Consider the following 26,529-nt stretch of genomic DNA (forward strand, 5'->3'; position numbering starts at 1 on the left):
TCTTCATCTTGGCTGAGGCTCGTGGACAATTTGTGCCATCATGTAGACCTTGCAAACTCAAGTCTTTTTGGGGGCTGGTAGGATTTCATTGTGCTGCTGTTATTTAACGGCCTGTGATTAACATGTCAAACTGACTTTACCCGGCAAATGCAGTCTCCTGAGTACCGAAATAACAGCCAATTCCAGGATGATGTCATAACATTTCTGTTGGATCAAGTATGTGACTTTTTTTAAAACCATGTCTGTAGACGCAGACCTCTGCCAAGTTCAAATATAAGTGGAAAAAATGTGGTTGTTCTGTAATAAAGACACATTACTAACACAGTTGGACTCACACAGTGAATTAATAACATGACAGTTAACCACCACTGATGCATGGAATTCTTTGTGTGGGCACTCTATGTTTGTTTAATGTTTTTTAGGCGCAGCTTTTGGCAATGATTTTTGTTGAAAAACAAAAACTCATGTACCACAGTTGTTTATGGTTGGGTTATCTTGACTTACTGCTACCTATGGCCTCAACTCAGAGCTAGAATGTGCACAGTAACCACATAAGGGTTAGAAAAAAAGTGAAATATGTGTATATGCAGTGTATATGCAAGAAACCGAATGTATGGGGGAAAATGCACTGACAGGAGTCTGCAAAAACTTAATAAAAGCAACTTATCTTTCAACTTTAATGTCTTCCACAACTAAGAAAAGGCCCAGCTGCTTGTGTTAGACCTTTGTGGATTAATGTGGCTGAAAATGGACACAGACATTGACCAGAGTGTGAGAAGCGACTTTAAGTACTCTAAGTTAAATATGGAGACAGAACATAGGAACCGAACACAGCAGATATTGCATTTATTACGCCTGCTATGAAAAATGTGCCTTGAGACAGGAAAAACAACTCATTACATAAGGTCTACCATGTTCCAGTACAAGCATACAATCTCCTCCTCTTATTTGGAAAGCCTACGCCTGAGCACACAGAGCTGTGTTTTGACTCTCTGTCCTTCGAAAATGACAATTAATGAGCTGCCGGTCCAGGCACTTCCCCTCTTGACCCTCATTTGTAGACCCTGTGGGAGTCCAAAGAGGGGACTTGAAGCTGAAAAGGGAACCAGCAAATACTGCGTTGAAAGGAGCAATAACTTTTATCACGTTTGATTGCTTGCTCGATATGTCTTAACTCGTGCTCCCAAATAATGTTGGCTCCAGTAAACACATTCACACATTTCAGTTAATTAAAAGCATACAAAGCCACATACACTCCTGATCAAAATTATAAGAGCAGTTGAAAAAATTGTAAGAATTTACATTTTGGACAAGATCCCCAGGGGGTTCCAATTTTGCTTGAAAAGTAAAAAGTTCTGAGAAAGCAATGCATTGTTAACAACCATTAAGCTGATGGAAAATTCAAGACCACAGCCTTTAAAAGTCAAAATGTTGATAAGAGTGTGGATTCAATGTCATTTTCTGTCAGGTATTGACAATGCAAAAATACTTTCTCACTTTGAACGTGGTTGAATTATTGCGCTGCATAAGCAAGGTCCTTATTGCTGCTGAGGTTGGACGCAGTATTTTAATCTTCTTAAAAGATTTTGAAGGTTATGGAACAAAAAAGTCATATGGTAGATTAAAAAAAAAATGTTACCAACCCTGAGTCAGAGGATCCGATTGGCTGTCTGACAAAACGGGACGATCCTTGGCCCAAATGAAGGTTTTTACTGGTGCCAAGTGTAGTCCAATAATCCAATCAGATGGCATCTGCAAGAGAAAGGTTGTCAGACCAAAACACATCTCCATAGAACTCTGGTTAGCGCCCAAACTGGAATCTAAATGAAAAATCTGAACCAGAATCGTTGAAATTCAAGTGATGCGCAACCCTATTCATGACTGAGGGCTCTCGTCTTTGTGGTAATGAGTGGGTATTTCAACGGGACAGCACTGTAGTTCACAATACCCTCATGGCAAAGGACTTCTCCTACAGGAATCACCTCACTCCCCTGACCTAAATCCAAGTCCTTTGTTTATTTTGCAGATTGTTATGATATGTGATGCTAATCACTCTACCTTTTTATTTTCTCTAGTGTGCCGAATTGCTTGCCACAAGAAATGTGAACCAAAGGTAAGAATTTTCCCGTGTTTCACTTATGTAAAGTAGTACAAACTGGTTGGTTAAATATCTAACAACTTGAGAGAAACAATATGTGTTTCTGTTTCTGCTCTGCATCTGTATGATATTTGGCCTTGTACTGTATGCGCCGGACTGTGGAAATTTTATGTTCAACGAAATATCCAAAGAATTTCTAAAGAAGTTATCAAAGCATTGCTTGATTTGTGGTGTTTGGGAAGAAAAGAATGTGAAAGTTGGCCAACGTGCAAATGTGCAATACTTACACAAACACCTACACCTGCTTACAGTATCTTGAGTATACAGTAGCCTTCATTTGGTTTCAATTAAAGTAATTACAAGCTGCCAGCTTTGCCTACTCCCCTTTGTACTGACAGGAAATGCCACGGGTGCTTGGCAGTCTGTACCAAATATGATGGGAGCTTTGGCCATGTAGGGAAGGCTGATAGGAGACACTAACAAAATGTAACTTTAAGAACTCATCCATTCATTCATTTTCTACCGCTTAGCCTCATGAGGGTCGCGGGAGAGGCGGGGTACACATATAGACAAACAATCATTCACACTCACATTCATACCTATGGACAATTTGGAGTCGCCAATTAACCTAGCATGTTTTTGGAATGTGGGAGGAAACCGGAGTACCCGGAGAAAACCCACGCATGCACAGGTAGAACATGCAAACTCCACACAGAGATGCCCGAAGGTGGAATCGAACTCGGGTCTCAGAGCTCTGCCGTGCAGCCCACTTTAAGAACTGAAAACGCTAAATAAAATTATACAGTGGACCCTTGGTTAGTATCATTAATCCGTTCCAGAAGTCGACTCGCACCCTAACTGAATACATTTTCTCATAACAGAAAAATAAATAATAAAAATGTCTGTTTTGGACACCCATGTTCACAGTTTACAATTCCAGTTTACCATGCAGAAAACAATTTGCAACTCAAATACATGACAAATGAAAGGGATAAATTGAAGACTTGTTTGTTGACAAAGAAGGCCATGAAGCCGCAGGGACAAGCAGCAATTCACACTTTATTCTTTATCAAAGTGCAGGCACTTGCAACTTTCTTTGGCTCCATTGTGTTTTATTATGCAGTCGTGGTCAATAAGAAAAGCAGATACTTATACATAGCTATAATGGTTAGAACATAACTATAGAGTCAGTCTACGTAAAGGTTGTGTTCTAAAAATGGAAAAATATGCTAAACAGGCCATATGTTAAAAGTGCTTAAAGACTCCAGCGTACTGTGACTGAAGCGGTCACCTGAACTCTCATGGGCGAGCGCATGGGCGGTTTGTTTGAGTTTCCTTTGAAATGTCCATGACATTAACCTCAATCCTTGCAGATTATTTACATTTATATCTGTCACAGGATCCATTTTTAGCAGTATAGAATATCATCAGAACAATTCAGCAATCTAGTTTGGTGCCTTTTCTGCAGATTCTGCTCCGGAGTCCATGCGGCTTTTCTGCCTCTTTAACACCTGAGTGGACAAAATACGCATCTTTCTAATGACTTAAAAATACCCACCTTTCTATGATACTATGGATGCGTCCTGGCTGAGTTCTGACTGATGATTGGATGACCGCAAGGATGGGATGGGAATCGGTGAAGGACACGTCCCCCCCCGCGGTAAACTCGCCATCAATATATTCCCTCAAAAAGAAACATCAAAACTTTTTAATTCTTCACTGTCAGATTTCTTAGTCTATTCTCCAAAGATACGGGCTTATATTTATGCTAGATATGTGGCAAGAAACAACAAAAATAACTAGAAAATTCCAGCGGAAATTTTGATGGCCTTGCCACCTGTGCTGTGAACCTCGGGCCTGGTGTCTGCCGAGCAATGCCGTGCGTACATTAGACGAGGAATTGAGCAACAAAGCTGACATGCTGAAATGCCAACATGCTAACAGTTAGCATTGTAGCTAAAAAGAAAGCACAGAGTCTCAAAAGTGAAGAGTCAGTTTCATAGTGTCCCCACATGATGCCATGTGTGTATTTGCCTTTAGAGAGCGGCAAATTAGCTAAAATGCTAAAATGCTGAGAGCAAGCTTGGTAGCATCTAGCAAGTAGGTACCATGTCCCAAAAGTGTTCAGGCGGTCCCATAGTGTCCCGACATCATGCCATGTGTGTATTTGGCTTTATAAATGAGTAAATTTGCCACAATGCTAACATGCTAAGAGTTAGTATGGTAGCATCTAGCAAGACAGCCTCAGGTCCCAAAAGTTTGCGGCAGTCCCATAGTGTCCCACATCATACCATGTGTGTATTTTCCTTTGGACATGAGTAAATTAGCTAAAATGTTAACATACTAGCACCTAGCAAGAGAGCCTCAAGTTTAAAAAGTGCCAAAGTTGTACTATAACTTCCCTACATCATGCCATGTGTGTATTTGCCTTTACACATGAGTGAATTAGCTTAAATGTTAACATGCTAACGGCTACCATGCTAGCACCTAACAAGAGGGCCTCAAGTTTAGAAACTGCCAAGGTTGGTGGATAACCTCCCTGCATCATGCCATGTGTGTATATGCCTTTAGACATGAGTAAATTAGCTTAAATGCTAACATGCTAACGGCTACCATGATAGCACCTAGCAAAATAGCTTAAAGTCCCAAAAGTATTAAAGCAGTCCCACAGTGTCTCCACATCATGCCTTTAGATATGAGGAAATTAGCTTAAATGCTAACATGCCAACAGTCATAATGCTAGCACCTCACAAGAGAACCTCAAGTTTAGAAAGTGCCAGGGTTGTCCTATGACATCCCTACATCATGCCATGTGTGTATTTGCCTTTACACATGACAAAAATTGCTTAAATGCTAACGGCTACCATGCTAGCACCTAGCAAGAGGGCCTCAAGTTTAGAAACTGCCAAGGTTGTCCTATAACCTTCCTGCATCATGCCATGTGTATATTTGCCTTTAGACATGAGTAAATTAGCTTAAATGCTAACATGCTAACGGCTACCATGCTAGCACCTAGCAAGAGAGCCTCAAGTTTAGAAAGTGCCAAGGTTGTCCTATAACCTCCCTACATCATGCCATGTGTCTATTTGCCTGTAGACATGGGTAAATTAGCTTAAATGCTAACATGCTAACGGCTACCATGTTAGCACCTAGCATGAGGGCCTCAAGTTTAGAAACTGCCAAGGTTGTCCTATAACCTCCATACATCATGCCATGTGTGTATTTGCCTTTAAATGTGAGTAAATTAGCTTAAATGCTAACATGCTAACAGTCGTCATGCTAGCACCTAGCAAGAGAGCCTCAAGTTTAGAAAGTGCCAAGGTTGTCCAATAGCCTCCCTACATCATGCCATGTGTGTATTTGCCTTTAAATGTGAGTAAATTAGCTTAAATGCTAACATGCTAACGGCTACCATGCTAGCACCTAGCAAGAGAGCCTCAAGTTTAGAAACTGCCAAAGTTGTCCGATAACCTCCCTGCATCATGCCATGGGTGTATTTGCCTTTAAACTTTAGAAAATTAGCGAAAATTAGCGAAAATGCTAACATGCTAACGGCTACCATGCTAACACCTAGCAAAACAGCCTCAGGTCCTGAAAAGTTTGGGGCAGTCCTACAGTGTCCCCACATCATGCCATGTGTGTATTTGCCCTTAGACATGAGTAAATTAGCGAAAATGCTAACATGCTAACGGCTACCATGCTAACACCTAGCAAAACAGCCTCAGGTCCTGAAAAGTTTGGGGCAGTCCTACAGTGTCCCCACATCATGCCATGTGTGTATTTGCCCTTAGACATGAGTAAATTAGCTAAAATGCTAACATGCTAACAGTCATCATGCTAGCACCTAGCAAGAGAGCCTCAAGTTTAGAAAGTGCCAAGGTTGTCCTATAAACTCCCTACATCATGCCACGTGTGTATTATCCTTTAGACATGAGTAAATTAGCTTAAATGCTAACATGCTAACGGCTACCATGCTAGCACCTAGCAAGAGAGCCTCAAGTTTAGAAAGTGCTAAGGTTGTCCTATAACCTCCCCACATCATGACATGTGCTTAGTAGCCTTTAGGCTTGAGTAAATTAGCTTAAATGCTAACATGCTAACGGCTACCATGCTAGCACCTAGCAAGAGAGCCTCAAGTTTAGAAAGTTTCTGGGAGGACAACTTCCCTTATGTCCATGTCAATGTAAGATGAATATGTTCATGAAACTGTTCATTGTACATCAGGATTGAGTCAATTCATGCTACATTTGATGTCTTTTTTGTCTTTTTAATTTTTTTCAGAGTAATACAAATATAAGGGAAAATAATTGTTAAAAAAACAGTCAAAAGAACACAGTCAACAATTATTTTTTTTTTGTTATATAATTCTCTTCTGTATAAAGAGTATACATTCAGAGTCCAAGGTTATGATAGTACAGATGTATTCACCTTGCAGCACTATTAACGCTACTCAGACAAAAATAAAGGAGAGGTGAGCTATGTATGTTTTATTTATATTTAAATTGTACTTTATTTACAAAGCACATCTCCACTCAGTGTGCTCATTTGTTTAAATACAGGTGGGCTACTGCTAGCATATGAGCTACCTGTTGGAGCCCCCTGTGATGGTGTCAACTATTTTAAAATGTTTTGAAGACAACCCATAAATATTATAATGATAATAAGAGAGCAAGATTGTTAAAGTGAAACTGTATGACATCCTCATCAGCAGTATAGTCCATCAACGGTGACTTACCCCCCCACTTGGTCTCCAAAGTCCAGTTCTGGTCAGATTTTGGTGGTGAAGAACGTAGTTCCAGGTAGTCGCTGGTGTTTCACAAGTAAGAAGTTGGCTTCTCAAAACAATATGCCTTCAGAAGAGTAAATATTTGCATCACAAAAGGCCTCATTGAAAAAAATCAGACCTCACAAATCGCTTGCCGTATTTTGTCATGTCCCTGCATACTGTCGCCTCTCCGTTCTTGTGTATGCGATGTAAATGCTCGAGTGTTCTTCCCTTGTGGAACACACATGTAAACAAGATGGCCGCAGTGCTCTGTCACAGAAGTACATGCGACATCTTCGTCAAATACACAAGAACGGAAAGGCAACACACTGATGCAGAGCGATTTGTGAGGTCTGATTTTTTCAAGCAGGCATTTTTATGATATAAATTTATTACTCTTTTGAGTGCATATTGTTTTGAGAAAACATACTTTTTCTTGTGAAACTGACTTGTGACTACCTAGAACTACATTCTTCATTATCAAAATGTGACCAGAACTGGACTTTGGGGATGTCATACAACTTCATGTAAAAAAATCTGAACTATCCCTTTAAGTAATTTAGCATGTATCCAATGAACGTGATATCCACTTGTAGCTGGCCTGTGGGACAAAAACAAGTTAGCTTGTTGCTGCCAGAGAGGCCATGAGAGCCAGGCAAAATGTGTAAACACAAATGCCAGATATAGTCAAATGAGATTAAAATTTGATAGATCGGCTTAACACATGACAAGCCGTCATCCGTTTCTTGCACATTTTACGGACAATTTTTCATTCGTTTGATAATAAGAAACAATGTGAATGTCAACACAACACGGGTCGCGGACTGGGCAGACTGGTGCATGTTTATCAAAATAAAGCGCAGTGAAACATTCTTTCATATTTTAAATTGTTTTCAAACTAATAGTGGTAAATATGTGCATGAACAATCAGCTGTATACATATGTATCTATGTAGAATATACATCAATTCTTACAATATACAGTAAAGTCTTGTTATATCGATATCGGTTATATCGTATATAGTATATCGTATATATAGTACTGCTTATTACGATACTATTTTCATTTCCTGGCAAATTTCTAGTTAGTACAATACCCGGTTATTACGATAATCATTTTTTGCAACAATGTTTATGGTTTTGTCTGCTGAAGGGTGAGGAATTTGCATTGGTTGAATTTTAGAAAAGAAATCGTCATTAAAAAAGTGTAAAGACGTTTTTATTTAATGCAGAAGTTTATTTTTATTTAGTACAAAAGCATGCTAGATACGCAATCCATGAACTCAAGGAGAAAATTACATGCCATATCAAAGATCCCCCATTTATCGCCCACTTTTAATGCAGTTCGGCGCAGGATCGGATATATCGATAGTCCGGTTTTATCAATATTTTTTCCGACTCCCGAGAATATCGATATAACGAGACTTTACTGTATGACTTAAAGTTGTTTTCATGTTTACAAAAAATACCACTCATTTTTAAGGTGTGGCGGCTTTTATTTTGTTATGGCGCGATGCCACAACCAATTTCATGTAGCGGAACCGCTGTACGTACGCTGTAGTGTACGTGTGCATGTATGCATCTCTGTCCCTTGCAGTTATGTGTTTATTTGCCACTGGATGTGAAAAATGCTTTAAAGCATGTCAGCGAAAGTTCACATCTAGATTGAAGATGAAGATGGGCTAAACCAGTAAGGCAACATGAGAGTGTGTGTTTAAAAAAACAAAACAAAACTGTAACTCTGGAGTACCTAAATATTAAATTGTTTAAGTGTTTAAATTTAAGTGATTTATTTGCTTTTAATCCACCCTTTAGGTGCCAGAGTTTTTTTGAGTTTTGATGTTACTGAAACAATAGACAATAGACAATAAGTGTAATTTTATATACAGACAGTAATGTTAATGATAAATTATGAATAAAATGGACAATGAACATTTAACATTTATTCAAGAAAAAGTTGGAAAAGGAGAAGCGTAGGGGACGCTATCTTTGTACTTTGAATGCTGTCTTGAATTTAACAGTGTTTCTCACATTTTTTTGATTTTAATGAAATTGCTGCCACTCGCAACTTTCTTTCGCATCATTGCAGGTTATTTAATAGTTGGACTCAATGAAAAATGCAGTGAGTCAACAACTCATATGGTGCTTTGTTTGGGCGCTTGCTAATCTAATCAATGATAATCTCACGGACTCACGTTACTCGCAATATTGTAAGAAAACCTGCACAAAAGTAACAGTTTGGCCAAAACTTCATCATTCCAAAAACCGAGGTTAGACTGTGCTTTCCTAAGGAGACAGGTCTGATTTGTGTGCTGCATGGGAACGTAACCAGTCTATGGGGGTCTGCTTGTTTCCTTGACTCAAATACAAATTGATGTTATTTTCTCAGTATGTTTGAGAACGGCTGCATGGCGGACCAGTGGTTAGCACGCAGGCCACACAGCTAGGAGTTTGTGTGGGTTTTCTCCGGGTACTCCCGTTTCCTCCCACATTCCAAAAACATGCTAGGTTAATTGGTGACTCCAAATTGTCCACATGTATGAATGTGAGTGTGAGTGAGGTTGTTTATCTATATGTGCCCTGTGATTGGCTGGCGACCAGTCCAGAGTGTACCCCGCTTCTCGCATGAAGTCAGCTGGGATAGGCTCCAGCACACCCGCGGCCCTCGTGAGGGTAGAAAATGAATGAATGAATGATTGAATTAATGAATGAATGTTTGAGAGCTGTTTGGACTTTGCATAGATGTACATATGTATCAGGATGTATGTATCAGTGCAACAAAGTTTGGGTTCACAGTACCTCTATAATCTGTATGAATAGTGTAGATATCAGGGAATTGTGCTGTCATCTGCCATGTTTCTGAAAGTGTTTGCAATGTTTTAAGAAGGGAGTGATGTTACTACCAACATCTGCCCACAATTTCCATTAAATGAAGGTCATCTTCTGATAAATACTGAATTCTGAATATGATAATGATAAAAATACTTGGAGCTGCTGATTGCTCCAAGTTAGCGTACAGCTTGTAACAATTATGAACACGAATGAGATGACACATGACTGTGTTGTAGCCTTGTGTTTCTTCCCAGGGACTAAATCTCTGTGTTTCCAAATGTTAACATAAAGACCTAACTGTTAACTGGGAGTGAGCGGGTCTAGAGTGAGGTCAGGGTATTACCCCTCACATCAGCATTAACATATGGCTGTTAATTTCATATGCATTGAAAACTGAACACACAACAATAAAGCATGTCAATTATGACTTACATAAGCCATAGTTATAATGACTTTAATAGTGACTTCCTGCGATTGGCTGGGGACCAGTCTACGGTGTACCCTGCCTCTCGCCTGAGGTCAGCTGGGATACCCCCGTGACCGTAGTGAGGATAAAATGGATAGAAGGATGAATGGATGGATAATAGTGACTTCCTGCTTCTTAGAGTCCCTGACCAAAATCATCTGGTCTGTACTCGGCCTGGGTGTTGGTGAAATGTTCCACTTGACGCTTGGTGTCTGTCATCTGGTTCTGCTGTTGCTTGGAAAAGCCCGAGTCAGACTTGACAGTGAAATTGGACCTCTACCAGGTCCGTCCCTTTCTGTTGGTTTGTCATTTCTGTTAACTGCCGTCTGTGTTGGACTTTCTCTAATGCCTGCAAACGAATCCCTTTTTGTGCCACTCTCCTTGCTGTAAAATAAACAAAAAATATATGTTCACTCCTCATTTAAAGTATCCATTTCAAAGTTATATGATTCAAATGAAATGTTTGAATAAGAAGGGATGCTGATATTGTTGATGTTGTAAGTGCAGCACAGCAAGAGCCTGAAAGAACCATTAACAGCTAAAGGGGTCGTTTGTATTGTTCTGTATTTGTTTGTTCGTGAGCAATATTTGGCAAAACTACCAAATCAATTTCCACAAAACTTTGTAGAGGGGCAGGGCATGGGCCTCGGAAAAAAACAAACAGAACTAAAAATGTTTATTTGATTTTTAGATATCTACAGTGTGCAAGATGATGCTTTTTTATGGTTTACAGACAAACTGTTGGTCACAAAAATAGTCTTTGAAGTCACTTTCCAAAACACAGCCTTCAATGTTTGCATGTGGATGGTGAAAACTGGTATTTTTTGGTGTTTTGAAATATTTAGCCAAGGTGGCGTACATTCACTGAACAAACTGACATTGTGGTATATTAAATTCAAGTGAATATATAGCTTCTTCTATATTAAAGTGAATTTAATAATCAATATTTCTATTAAAATATTTATAATATATATTCATATTTTAGTACAAAGTACCAGTTTTAAATTAGGATTATATACACAACTAATATACGTAATTAATTAATTTGAAATAGCAGTGACGGGAGCCCAACGACACCAAACTAAACTACCTCAAACTAACTGGACTTTTCTTAATAAATTCAAGTAATTACAATCTATCTTGCAATTAAGTATACAGTATCTACTTAATAATACAGTTAAAATTCTATAATGTTAAATACATTTTACTTGAAACGAGTGAGCGGCATGATGACTGGTGCTAATGACCATGATGAAGCAGTAAAATTTCAGTATAAAATCCTCTGTGCCATTCTGTTACTCTTTGTCTCATCGTTTCTTCTGCTTTACATTCAGATTTCCCACCAGAAATACTGTATGCATATTGAAAGTGCACTACAGTGCAGTGAGTGCCCTCATATTATGAACACAGACACAAGGGACATTCCTATGTCTACCAGTTCAAGCCAGCCTCCACATAAAAGGCTTATCTCACATAAACAAGCATGTTGTTTTGTTAGCATAAACCATATGTCTACTCAGTGGCAGACCTTGCTTCCTTCCTGGCCCTTGTCATTAATAGTGAATTAAACATGGCTTACAGAGCTGACATTGGAAGGTGTTACTTGTAGCTACCATCGTTTGAATCACTTCAGGATAAGATCAAAGAGGAGGCATGTGTGTTAATAGGTTATAATTTGGTGCAACACATGCTGTATAAACTTTCTTTTGCTGCAACTTGATAGTGTGCAAGACTGTGGACGATGTTGCCAACTGTCTCCGTGCTTTGGTTTTCCAAGAAGTTGCTGGAAGTCTCCCACGTTTCAAAACCATGCATGTTAGGTTAATTAGTGACTATACAGTGACTGTCTATTGGTATGAATCTGAGAGTGAATGGTTGTTTATCTATATGTGCCTTGTGATTGACCAGTAGCCACCCGAAGTCAGGTGGTATGCTCCAACCCACCCCTGACCCTAAAAAGGACAAGAGGTATAGAAAACGGATGCATGTTTTGACCCATACATGAACGAAGGCCAGTGTGGTTGGGACCGGATATGCTGCGGATGCGGATAGTCGGACCTCCCGTAACAGATTAATGATGCTAACAAGGATTCCACTGTGTTTTCTGTGTGTAAAACTAAAGTTATAGTTTTTTTTTATTAATAGTTTGGGTGTCTGGAACAGTTTAATGGGATTATACATGATTGTCTATGGGTTTTTGTACGTTTTAGTTTTCCTCTAACCTTTTGGAACAAATCTGGGTACCACTTCAACTGTACTGTTGAAGTTTTTGAGTTGATTTGTGAAATCACATCAGAATCAGAATGTCCTTTATTGTCATTTTACATATAGTAGAATGAAAAATAAATAAATAAAAATATCAAAAATAAAAAAAATCACATGTCCTTCACAGTGTAACGCTGAGGTACACGAAGTAGCATGATTTACTGCTGGTGCTGTGAGTGTTTCAATGCGACTGTAAAAGCTATTGGAGTGACTTGGTGGATTCTCTCACTGCTGCTGCTGACACTATTTGACTTTGGCCATGAAGTCAATTGACTCATTCTTAATAACTCTGGGTGCATTTTCATGTGTGTGTGTGTGTGTGTGTGTGAGTGTGTGTGCGCGCGCAAGGAAAAAAAGCCAGCAAATAGACAAGAAAAAAATAGAGGGAATTTGGGGGGTGGGTGAAACAGTGGACTCACATTTTAACCTGTAACTTGAGAAGCTGATAACATAATGAAGAATAAGCTGGTGAGTGTGTGAGAGAATGGTGCAGTCCAAGTCTCCCTGATCACAATGGGAAAAAAGGGTTTGAAAATACATGTGTGTGCTGCATTTACATCTTTCTCATAACTTGTACGTCTTGAACAAGAGGGAGGAGCGAGCACAAGCAGGAGAAGAGAGGAAAAAAGCTGTAACCCTGTAGGCGGACTTTGCCTGCTCATTCAGGGCAGTGTGCAGCAATGCGATGTTTCCAGTTGTGGGATGTTAGGATTTGCCTCTGGTTGTACTTAAGAGAGGGAGAGACTAGCCAGACCTATTGGCTTGGAGCTGGAACACGCACACACACATAGACACACCACTGCTCCCTCACTTTCTGATGCACAATCCCCCATCTCTGCTGCAGTACGGTAACAGTAAGTGGATTGAGCCTTAAATGTCTGACGGGAGCCAAACTTTTCGGACAATGCAGCGCTAAAAACATCACACTTAGGAAAGGAGACTAAAAAGAGGGAGGATGGCCACCGCTGTGTTTCAGGTAAGCTGTTGAAGTTGTGTTAGTGGGAAAGTGTTGCTGCTTGAGTGTTTTTTTTTTTGGAGATTCCAGAGAGCAAGAGAGCAATAATTTAAAGTTGCTTGCTTGAAAAGAAGAAACAAATTGGACCTGGTCTAAGGGATGTAATAGTATGATGACTTTGCTAGATATACCATATGTAAACATGACCTTTTTGAGGATGTTCACTAGGTATGCACATCAGCATCAGCATGTGTATATTTACATAGTATTTCAATGTGTCTGCCTCTGTTGGATATGTTTATTTTTAGTCTTGGCCCATATAGTTCATATAGACTCTGTATGGAGTTAATATATAGTTTTTGTGGGTAACGGGTCTGTGTGTGGTCCTGTTAGAATACCGTTCAGTGTGGTTGGTTGCCCATGCACACAGTTGGCATGACATTAGTGGCATCTGTAAGCTTACAATATATTTTTTAGCATAAATTACGGGGGAAAAAAACAATTCAATTATTTCTAAACAAAACACAGCAGGTTGAACTTCAGAATGAATACTACTACATGTGAAACCAATCAATAGAAACCTGAAGGGCGGCAATGTTTGTTCCCCCCAAACTAAATGGAGTGATCAATGAGCTCTCTGCTTTGGGTCTCCAATGTGTCTGGGACCCTTGGGCAGCTTTGCTACAATTAGCCACACCCTTCATGGCAGGTCCGTTAGGATGGTGAAAAAGAAAAAAAAATCACATGGACGCTAAGGCAAACATAAATACAACTCAAGGCTGTCCTGCCAGGACAACGACATTATCCGTGACATCTGGTTGTGAGGGAGTGACGTGCTTTCACTGGCTGCGAGCCCATGCTAGACTGGATTTCGGTGGAGACATTTATTATCCGAATTAGCTGCCAGAGAAGCAGTGCTCCAGTCAGTCAGTCCTCTGTCCCTCCTTCAAGCAAGTGTGATAGATTCCAGCCAGGACATGGATATTGAAAAGTTTGGCCAATCTGGAAGGATGCTTTTTGAGGGCCTGTGTGTAGGCTATGTTTGTGTGAGTATGTAAGAGGGGTTGGGGGCCGTCTCATGGATGGACCATTAAAATCCACCAGTGAGAGTTCCCTCCATGTGTCTACCCATGCCAGTTTTGCATGTTCCTTAAGACTGTACAAGACTGTACATTCTTGATGGGAAAAGCAAAGCTGTATGAGTCTTCAGGTCAAACCGATACTCAAGCAGGCTTGTTGGATGTAAAAATCTGTGGGGCATTTTTACTGAAACTACACTGAACAAAATTTAGATTTTGCTGCCATTTTTCATGAGCAGAACCCAAACATCCATTCATCCATTTTCTATGCCCCTTATCCTCACGAGGGTCGCAGGGGTGCTGGAGCCTATCCCAGCTGTCTTGGGGCAAGAGGCTTGGTACACCCTTGACTGGTTGCCAGCCAATCACAGGGTACATATAGACCAGGGGTGCTCACACTTTTTCAGCATGCGAGCTACTTTTAAAATGACCGAGTCAAAATGATCTACCCACTACAAAAATGCAAAACATCTATTTATTTTCAAATGTATTGATGATTATTTGTACGTACAATGTATGTTGATGTACCTTACATAACCAAATGAGCCAATATTGCAAAACACACATAATTAACTATTAATTTTTTTTGTAATTACCTGAGTTTACTTTGATGCACTGAATTGAACCAGCCAGGGATGCATAGTCCGGACAGTAGCTGCTGATAGCCAGCCTCAAGCACACTTCCAAATGTTTATCAGTCATGGATAATATCCGTATAATATTCCATATCCGTATGGAAGTGATATGTTTTTTGCCTTTTTACTTGGTCCAGTTTTTGCCTTTTTACTTGGTCCAGCTCTTTCACTCATTTTAGTGACCATAAACTTTAGCGAGGGCTTAAAATCTCGCAATTCGCCGACTAGCTTAGCACTTTGCATCGTTGTTTACGCATGAGCGGTGACCTAAAGGTCAAAATTCAGTTGTCATCTGATTGGTTGTCCTGTATGTCAATCAAGTAACGGCGATGGATGATAGGCTGACATCGTAAGTTCTGCTGCACTTAGAGACGTTGTTTGATTTGATTGGTCACCCGAAGGGCAACATTCAGTTGTCATCTGAATGGCTGCCCTGTATATCAATCAAGTGACGGCATTGATGCGAGGATGATATTTTTTTAATGTCACGCCGCGATCGACCAGCGATCGACCAGTACCACCTCCGCGATCGACCGGTAGCTCGCGATCGACTTAATGAGCACCCCTGATATAGACAAACAACCATTCACACTCATTCATACCTATGAACAATTTAGAATCGCCAATTAACCTAATATGTTTTTGGAATATGGGAGGAAACTGGAGTACCCGAGCGGGTAATCGAACCGTGCAGCCCAGAAATCAAACATTTTATATGCAAAAAAAATCAAAGCAAAATTTGTTCTCAATCAGAAATCACTCCACACTCTTTATTGCTCTCTGGTTCTACCATATCTTACTTATTGTGTGGAAATATGGGGTAGTAACTATAAAAGCAATCTTCACTCGCTAAATGTACTGCAAAAAAGGTCAGTAAGGATAATTCATAATTCCGCCTACAGAGAACATACTAACTTCTTCTAAAATCACAAATACTTAAACTTACTGATATAGTTAATCTTCAAACAGCTAAAATAATGCATAAGGTTAAAAACAACCAATTACCTAAAAATGTCATCCAATACTTCTCTACAAGAGAGAAGAAATATGATCTCAGGGAAGAGCTAAATTTGAAACACTTATATGCTAGGACTACGCCATGGCATTTCAGTATGTGGAATCAAACGATGGAATGGATTGAGTAAGGACCTCAAAAATGCACAATGATGAGCAAATTCGAGAAATAATACAAGCAGTTGATGTTTGCTAAATACAAGGATGAAGAGTCTTGAACCAGTCATGATGTTGCATTTTGTTGCCCTGTACCAGTGACACGAGCAATAACAAAAGTTGAATCTAATCTAATCTAATGTGCTATGTATATATCACTATATTGACAGTTACTATGGTACCCGTTCTGTCATTGTATGGTCATATCACCTTGTATTTCGGTACGAGGTGCATTATTAAAAAAAAAAAAAACCCTAAACTGTATTATGGAAAGCAGGAAGTGAACAAATGTAACAGTTACTGATTGTAAAAGTACCAGATGGAGGGGTAGGATTTAATAAGCTTTGCTTCTTCCTACTCCTTTTGGACATGTGGAACTGTGAACTGATTATGTGATGCACTCAATTGTAATCTGATGCAAGTTCAAATGAAATAAAACCATTACCATTACTTTTGTTATTTTGTGGTATTTACAATTTAGAATCAGCTTTTATACAAACGAATTAGAGTTGGAATGACGACCCTGTCAAAGTGAAATCATTCATTAATAGACCTTAGCAGACCTGTTTTTTTTTATTGAGAGCAGAGTGGTAACATTCAGTTATGACTCCATCTAGGTCAGGGGTGGGCAAACTACGGCCCGGGGGCCACATGCGGCCCACCAAGCGTTTGAATCCGGCCCGCCAGTTGCTTTCTAAGTAACTTCAACTTTTAACATACAAACTGGCAACATGACTTGCAAGTCGGATGTCTGATTTAGTAAAAAATAAACAACAAAACTGTAAAATTAAATGACATAGTTTGATGTGGTGTGATGTTTAAAGTGCTCCTGAAAAAGGGACATGAGAACATACAACTGATATAGGATAACACTTTTACAGATAAAATTAGACAAATAATTCAAGGAAAATGATAAGCATAAAATAGTGTGTGTGTGTGTGTTAAATATATGTTCTGGCCCCCCAGACAATTTTGTTAACTCAATGCGGCCCTCGAGTCCAAATATTTGCCCACCCCTGATCTAGGTTATATATTTTTTACTGTATTGTGCTGATGAGATGTCAGGCTGAAAGGCTGTTTTTTTATTAACAAGGCCACTTCAAGGAAGGTTTACAGAAAGCAAACCAATTTCCGCAGTTTTGCAAAATGCAAAAATACTGTACCTGCATATATATGTATATATATATATATATATATATATATATATATACATATATATATATATATATATATATATATATATACAGCTTAAGCAACGGGAGGGGGCTTGTACTTAAAATAAAATGACAGGAATAAATCTGTGGCAGGAACTGATCATCATTTTGCAATTGTGCTATTACTATAATAACATTAATTTTCACGCATATTTCAGTTTCCCACAGGGATGGAATTTATTTGTAGTGGTGGGTTCTGTGGTACATAGTTTGCCATGACGTAAGCGCATGTAATTGTAATGTATGCTGTTGGAGAAAGGAATAATGTTGTGGGAGAGACCTACAGTGAGTAAAAAGCATTAAAACAAAACAAAGATGATTAGAAATACAAATTTCACTTATGTTTGTTGCTATTTTTTTACATCACAAACAAGGCGGAGCTGCCTTTGAGTAGATGGAACCCGGGGCCCACAGCAGCAGACCCTGCTTATTGGATGACAATATGTGCTTTCATGTCAGTCGCCAAAAGTGTTGTGTGACAGTATGGCAGTTCAAAAGCGGAGTTCTGATGCATACCGCCACCTACCGTACTGAGTTGTACCGACAGGCTACACTTACAGAGTCGCATGATAATGTGTTTATGTCTGCTCCTACATATGCTCCTGTGCAATACTATGTGTATATTTTACGAAACGTAATTGGATCCACAAGTGCTTCATTCACACACAAGGATTGATTGCCCTTTCATAATTTTTTTGCAGATCTACTACTGAGACAATAAAATACATTCTGTTGAAGTTATTCATCCCTCTTACACTTTTTTTCTTACATTTTTTTTCTGCTTGTGGATTTGCATTTATTATTATTCACTCCTAAGTCACACACTAGTCGTGGTCAACTGCATCTGCCATAGTTATCCTGGGGTAGTCTGACAGAAACATGGATGCTAATTCACACCTACGGCCTCTCTCCGCCCAGCACAAAACATTAATTCACATTCATACAACACTGTGGGCAGCACTTCAATAAGTTGACTGTGTACACTCTGTGCAGGGGGCAGATTTTTCAAATCAATTAGCGTTATTCTGCACTTACCAGACTTGACGATCACAATATTTAACCACTTCTTCTTCCCACTTCACTACATTCTACTTTTACAGGTTGCTCCTCAGCTGCCATTGTTTCCAGCTTGTCCCTACTGGAACACTGACAACCAAGGTCTTAACTATAATAATTATTGTGTTTGATAACAAAACAGATGGATCTAAACACAAACCGGAATGACCAATAGATGGAAGAAAGTCCGTGTTTTTCCCAAATACTGGTTATCAACTCATGCTGCAAGGTGGCCGAGTGCTTAGCATGTTGGCCACACAATCAGGAGATCGGGAAGACCTGGGTTCGATTCTCCTTGGACATATCTGTGTGGAATTTGCATGTTCTCCCCATGCGTGCCTGGGTTTTTTCGGGGTACACTGGTTTCCTCCCACATTCCAAAAACAACGCATTTATGTGCACTGCAGTTGGCTGAATGGGGGCACACTTTACTCAATAAATTGACTGAAAACATCAAGTATTTTCAAGTCATCAGCCTGAGGTCGGACTCAATTCCAAACTGAGCAAATCATTGATGATATTGTCAAGTCGTCAAAAGTCATCAAAGTTGTTACAAAATTGTGAAAGTCCAAGTCATATGACTCGAGTCCACACCTCTTTTAACTAATGTTGGGTGGCGTAAGGAGCTAACATCCTGCTAGCTCAGCCGACCAAGACTACAAAAACTTTAGGCTAGTGATTAGCATTAGCGATTTACAGTGCGGTTTTGAACACCTCTTCATGTGACATGTCATTAAACATTGAATGTACATTTAAACTGATACATAATAAGCATAATATACTTACAAACATTTTCTCCAGCTCAACAGGGGCTTTCAACTGAACTGTCAGGAAGAAAGAAACCAGAGCAGGTAAAGGAAAAAACAAGAATAGACAAAGATAACCTCAGACTCAAGACAGGTGTGAGACACAATGTCAGGCAAGGAATGACTGGCAGATGCATGGAGAACCTGGCATGTCTGACAGTAATACACAACTTATCACCACCAAATGTGTGCCTGAGACAGCACAACAGACAAAGGAATGTTCATCGTAATACAACAAGAAATAACAAAGGAATTCCATAACAACACAGCAAATACAGAAAGACAAAAATCCGCAAAAGAAACAGGCTGTGACAAGGGCTCGCCTCAGCTTGTCCGATTCTGACAAGGCACTCCTTATACACTGTGTTTGGCTTTGACCACACACTGTTGTAAACTATTTTCTCTAAATTTACTAGAAGTAAATGCAGCATCCTAAGTAACCCAGAAAAAAAAATAATACAAAAAATGTGATTGTTCCCAAAGACACAATTTGTGTCAGCAAGATGAACACGGACACCACCTCATTCTTGTTTTGTCATGAGTTATTTCTTGAATTCACTAGTGCTTCTCAAATTCTTCTTTATCGTCTTTATTCTTCTCAAAACCGTCTTTATCAAATGATGGCCCTTGCAACTTTGTTTGGCTCCATTGTGGTTAACTGATTGAATTCAAGAAAAAAAATCACGTCAAAGTGGTTTGTTGCTACATCATGTCACGAATCACATCTTCAGTGAAGGTAAAAGTAACGTTATATTTTCATGTATTACTTTCATTCATCATTTATATGCATTTTTACATAGTTTCTTCCATGCAAAAGTATAACAGTAAAACTATAAAAATGTGTTTTATGTTAACATTTTTGGCTTTCTGGCACAGAAATTAATTTGATTTACATTATTTGTCGTGGGAAAAGTGTATGTTTAAATTATTGTCTGACCTTCTGGAATTATTGATCTGGTTTATTTATGCTAACCAAGGTTCCACTGTACTTAGTTTCATTATTGCAGCTGTAATATACCTCTTCATGTAAGGTCCTATTGTCTGCGTATATTTTCATTTACGTCCCCTCTTCCCATTTTGTTCCATTGGCGCTTTACTTACAGCGCATGAGCAGCTGTATGATGACATCATACAGAAAAATGTTTTTACTGGCACAAAGATGCAAAACGGAAGATGTTGAAAGACTTCTTTACTTTTGATGAGGATTAGGTTTCCAGGCTTTCACAGATATTTCCAAAACGTATTTCTCTGTACTGCTTAGCTTCGGTGGTGTTTCTTTTGGATGGGAAATTTCATGTTTGGGTCACATGAAATCATAAAATGTTTTAAGACAATAGCAAACCTACTATAGATACCCAGATAGTCTTCTATTGGATGTCAAAGTAACTGTGATTCATCAAGACAGCCTTCATTTCTCACCTCCTTTCAAGACACCCTCCTCATCCTTCACAATTTGGTTTGATTCCAGACAGTGAGGGCCTTGCTTAATGTGTAAATCAGCATGCTGGTAAACACTCTTTGCTGAAACTGCCTGGGAAGAGAACGTGACCACTGTTGTAACTCTGGAGCAAAAGAGAGTTTCCATACAATGATTTCTCTTGCACGAGCTATTAGTGGCAATAAACAAGTGTTCCATCATGCAAACACCACTTGAATTGTTAGTCTGTCTGTCCAGGACACAGCAGGGACACACACCAACTGAACCCTGGGTCACAACCAGTTGTTCGGGCTCCTATGGCCAGTGTAAGAATACTCAACAAATGCATGGAGGATGCGCATGTGACATGCTGATTTTTGAGCTGTAGACTGGCTCCGGCTCGAGCCCTGTGGTTCTTTGTCATATCCAACATTTTTTTAGGTTGCAAGACAAACTTTGTGTTGTCCATACATGCACCCCCCACATACATAATTAATGCGGTTGGTACACATTCTGATATTTTTTGCGTCCTCCAAATGCGTTTAAGATCCTTCATGGGCACCACAACTAGGTTTTCCACATAACAACAAAACAGGTAAAAACAGCGATTTGAGGAATTGCACCACTGAAAAAATTGCACGTCTGGTTGTGATCTCGACTTTACCCACCAACATACACACCCCTCAAGCATGCTTACTTTTTTGTGCACATAAATAGCATAAATACCACATTTACCTACTGATGGTGCAGCATCAGGTACAATTGGAGGTTCAGTCTGTTGCCCAAGGATACTTCGAAATGGAGGACTGAGGATCAAATCATCAACCTTCGGGTTGGAGACAGCCGCTCTGTCTCTCGTATCCCAATCCTAAAAGAACCACTAATTTGGTACAGTAGGTGCACTGTTTGACCATACGATAACCGAAACATGTGTGGAAATCATTTTTGTTGAAAAACAAAAACCAGGGCCATATGAAAATTGAGGTTCCACTGATAATCTGTCAGCACGTCAGTAGACCTAATTTCTGCCAGCATTGAAGGATTAACTCTTCATATGTTTTTTGGGGCCTTTTGGGACATTTTGTTTATGAATGGTGATGCCTGAAGTAAACATGCTCACAATCTACTGAATAGTCTTCAGCAAAATACTTTTGTCCAGCCTTATCGAGTATTTCAGTGATGATCAAAAGTACAAGTACAAGTGTGGGGTTTGTTAATCAATATTTAGCGCTGGTTTTATTCTCACTGCTGGCTTTCTGTCATGGGACACATCTTTCAGAGACATTTTTAAGCTGCTTTTTGTGAACAAAGGAGTTTGACTTGGCTTAACTTCGATTCCGGGACTAAATCATTCCAAAAAGTTGTTAGTTGAGTGGGCTCCTCAAAAGCTCCTCAAAGGTGTCTCACTACTTTTCAATGCAGTGTAGGTTTGATGCGATTAACACCCTACTATTAGATGGACATTACTGAGTGAACATGCACATAAATACAGACAGACATAAACAGGCACACACATGCCTGAAGTCCTTCTTAAGCTTCTTCATATGAAGCATAAATCTGCAGCACTGAGACAGGAATCAATGTTTGGGCCAGGAGCTTAGACTCTTGCTCATTCCTGTTCATGCCAGCGCTGCTCCGTCCGATATATGTTTCATTTTTTTCCAAAAAGCTTTCCCCGAGAAAGAAAAATGCCATAAGTCTCATGAAAGACACTGTCATAAATCAGTAATTTAGAAGCAGACTGGCTCATTCATTTTCTCTTGATGATAAGCCCAAGTGAACCTGCACTCTGGCACGCTCCACCATCACGGCTACACAAAGCCTCCTGTTACTGGTTAGGCCTCACAAACTGAATTTGCACACTGAATACAGTGTTTCCCACAGGACTGCTATCTATTTGTGGTTGTGGGATGTTGGGGGTTTGGGGGCCCAGATGGCAACATTGTCTAGTATTACAGTTACATTATTGACTCCTATTGACCTGTGTAGAATACCACATATTATCACATCTTTAATTGTGTCTTCTCGATGCCTCATATTTGTATTTTAGTTCATTAAGCCATTTTTATGCTTTAAAAAGCTTAATCAAAATAAAAAAAATAGCACATCAAACCTTGCTACTATATGTTGTCCAAATGAATAAAGCAGTAAATGGGTCCATTTTTCTCATACCTACTGTTGCTGATTATGTTCCTCTGTTTGAGTAGCATCACTTGATCAAGTTTTTTCCAAACATTCCACTCAACAAAACAATGAAAATATGTATGTGTCGTGCTGATCGACCGATATTCAAAGCAGCATTATTGGTCTTCGATCGGAAGTGAAAAAGTTGCATGGTGACACCCCTATGACAGCAAGAAATTCAAACCGTGATGTGGCAAGAGACTGCTGTGGATCTAGTACAATGTTTAATAAGAATAATCGCAGGGTAGCTGTGGAATAAACGTGATTAATCCTTATTAAATGTAACGTTTGTCTGAAAGTGCTTTCTCTGTTGTCACTGCTTAAATTTCATTACCAAGTAAACGCATGGTGCAATAAATATTTCCTAGAGTTATGATCCATACCACGACAGGTAGCGCCAAATCCATTCCTGGTGGCTAAAATTTACAAATACAGTAAATGAATATATGGCAAACACAGGGATAGCTATGCCTGGTTATAGCAGATGCAAAAACCTGGATAGACATAAGCGGAGGCCTGTCTTTAAGTGCCAGTGGAGAGGACTGAGGAAAGTTTGAGGGGGAAGGGATAGTTTTGACCTTTTCTTTTACTGTGTGAGTATATTTCATCTTGCTTTGTCTTTAAAGCAGACATTTCACTGCAGGGTATTTTGCCCAGTAGATAATTATTACTCATTATGTCATCAGTGAGGCACATTGACTTATTGAAACTTGGGAGACTGACTGCAGTTACATAATGTCAAGAAATATTGAGTGTGTCATTTGCTAAGAAGGAGCTGTTTTACAAATAAACACTGTCCTACAGGCCAGAGACGTCTGCAGGAAATGGGCCTGGGGTTAATGTTGTTAACACAAGCATGTACGGAATGCAACAACACAATTATCCTTTATTATATTACAGTCATTTAAATACTCTCGATAACATCAACACACGCTCTTACCAGGCCTTCTTCCCACGCACTGCAAACACAAGACTTTCTTTAGCTCTTCATTTGAATTTTTAAATCAGAAGTTGTTGGCATAATTAACTCTATTGCATACACACTACTTATATTGTTCTCACAAAAATACAGTTTGTGATTTACTAAACTAACTTCTCATAGCTTGGAGGTTGAAAGTACAGTACAGTGGAACCTTGGTTAGTGTTCTTAGTCTGTTCCGACTCCAAACAGAACGTACAAATCAAATCAATTTCTCACATAACAAATAATGCAATCTACGTATTATCCATTATAAGACACAGTCTCAATTATGGGATGTATTTCTGTATTTCTTTTGTTGATCCTCCTGAAATGATAGCAAGCTCCGAATTCATTTGCTTCACTTCGTATTTCATTGTCCCCAATGTTGTTTTTCAACCACAGAGGTGCCATTAAGCGTACGTACTGTACGTATTACGTAATGTTCTCTGATTGGTTTATTGCTGCCAGCGTATGTATTCCGCCCCTGTGTCAGCAGGAAATTGTCTGACAGTCAATCAAGCAGACTGCTTACCAAAGTAACACAATCTGGAAACATGTTGTATGTTTCCAGATTTTGGAACTCAGTGCAAAGTTGATTTTTCTTTTAAAGTAAAGGTTTTTAAGTGTGCCTAATAGTGCGGACAATATGATAAACCATGACTGAAAGGGATAAAAGAACATTTAAGATCACTTTTACCTTCATTGAAGACATGAGTGTTGACAAAGATGAGGCAGAAGGGAAGAGCAAAGATCTACACAATCTAATTCTTGAATTCAATAGTATTTTTCACATTATTTATCAAAATGGAGGCACAACGCTCTTTGGATCTATGTGTGTGAGCTCTCTCCTCAGACTGCAGCATGTTTCATAAATTGGAGCGCATGAGGAGGAATGTGAGATATTCTGAAGTGGGCAGAACACCAACCCACACAACAATCTCACCCCTTTGTCTATAAATAATTTTTCCCCCCAAAAAACTCCAAGGACAACTAAACTGTGACTTGCTTTTGCAAAAATATAAATTATTATTCAGAGACTTGACTTGAAAATATAATAAGTTGAAGCCTATCCCGAGTGGCGGGGTACTTCTTGGACTGGTCGCCAGCCAATCGCAGGGTACATATAGACAAACAAACACACTCACATTCATACAGTACCTGTGGACAATTTAAAGTCTCCAATTAGCTTACCTTTTCGTTGATGAAGGTTTCATGATGGTGACAGTTTGACTATTTTGATTTCCATTATAAATTATTCCAAACTCTGAAGCTCAAAATCAGTATTCCAGGACGGGTTGTGTTTAGTTAGTGTTCTCATGGTTTTTGCCATCATATAAAAACATGTAAACATGTGCCAGGCATTGCCGATAGAAAGGCTGTCAGGCGCAAACACTGACCAGGTTTGACGAGTCAAGGAGTGAGCTGCCGCTTCAAGGCCGAGGCCCCCACAAAGAAGAACAGAATGTTGTTATCAGCGATAAGGATGGTGAAGAAGGAAAAGGTTGGGGGACTGTGGGAGCGTTAGAATAACTTGCGGCCATGCCAAGATACTGTAGACTGTCAACTTCAGAGACATGTCAGTCTCTTGACAGATGAAAACAGAAACAGCGGTGCTTTCCATGAAGATGCCCTCATTCAAGTTGCTGCACGGTTTATCAAAGCTTTGATAAGTCAACTGCTTGTTGGGAACAAAATGCAGCAACATTTGAACATTTTCAAGATACAAATATAAAAAAGATCGCAAGATGAATCTTGATTTTAAAATGGTATGGTAAAATATGTCCATGTGGGACCAGATATTATTAAGTATGGGTTATTGAAAAGCACTAACACAAACCAGATCGCCAGGCTTTGTAATTTGTCTTGGATAAAGAAAGCTGCAAAGTGCTGTTAAAGGTCATCAGTTGTGATAACCCCAAGGGCCCAATTTTTCAAATTAGTCCCAAAAAGCCCCAAAACTTCCTTAAATTTGTCTGGTCTTTGTTCAGTTTTCAATAATATAAAAATGCATTGTTGTATACTTACTGCCTGTTTATTAACATGATACTGGTTATAAGAAACTGAGAAAACGTGACTATATTTTGATTACTGAAAACCAGGACACCGGCAATGAGATACTCAAATGATACTCAAAGTTTACTCTAAGATGCATATCATTTCAGTACATTAAACGTAGGGTTCCGATTCCTCATTTTGATTCTGGTTCCTAACAATTCTCGGTTCCTTGGTAGGGTTATAAAGGTTTGCATGGTTTAACCAAAGTTCTTTGATGAAATTTCTGAATGTCTTGATTTTCTAATTTAAATTTTAATTTCTCTAAGGTACCTGACTGAATAAGTCCAGCATAGCTTGTCGAAAACTGGGCACTCCGTAAGTGTTTAATCATGTTAGCGATGCATCCTTCTTTGCATGATATGATTCCGTTGCAAATGTTGCACTGCGCCAACCATTCATTTTTCTTTTCAGCCAAACTTTCGAGTGCCCTCGCACACTGTCCATTGTTGAAATTCCTGCCGTTTCTTCATTTGTTAATTTTTTCTTTTCCATTTTCTTCATTTTTTCTCGTCGGCAGAATGGTCCGTCATCAAAATTTTATAAAAATAAACAAATGGCAGTCACAGTTCGAT

At 39.2% G+C, this 26,529-nt stretch overlaps 1 protein-coding gene and 1 long non-coding RNA gene across 13 annotated transcripts in view; one reads left to right on the plus strand and one right to left on the minus strand.

The window, feature by feature from the left end:
* Nucleotides 1-26,529, plus strand: part of tns1b (tensin 1b) — a 132,993-nt gene that overhangs the window by 38,292 nt on the left and 68,172 nt on the right. For 8 of the 11 annotated variants that reach the window (XM_058083054.1, XM_058083049.1, XM_058083048.1 and 5 more), the window contains exon 3: nt 2,076-2,113. In XM_058083054.1, coding sequence (XP_057939037.1) covers nt 2,076-2,113 — 38 coding nt within the window. Of the gene's footprint in view, nt 1-2,075; nt 2,114-13,087; nt 13,402-26,529 lie in introns of those variants that run through there. The other 3 variants (XM_058083058.1, XM_058083055.1, XM_058083057.1) reach the window with 1 other exon arrangement.
* LOC131136326 (uncharacterized) lies at nt 849-7,011 on the minus strand. 2 transcript variants are annotated; one of them, XR_009131730.1, is made up of 4 exons: nt 6,834-7,011; nt 3,657-3,782; nt 1,644-1,752; nt 849-1,093 (listed from the first exon to the last, which is right to left on the minus strand). It is a non-coding gene; the product is annotated as an uncharacterized LOC131136326 (long non-coding RNA). The 2 variants fall into 2 exon arrangements; XR_009131731.1 differs by lacking the exon at nt 3,657-3,782.

Source organism: Doryrhamphus excisus, chromosome 9 (assembly GCF_030265055.1).
Source record: "Doryrhamphus excisus isolate RoL2022-K1 chromosome 9, RoL_Dexc_1.0, whole genome shotgun sequence".
NCBI lineage: Eukaryota > Metazoa > Chordata > Actinopteri > Syngnathiformes > Syngnathidae > Doryrhamphus > Doryrhamphus excisus.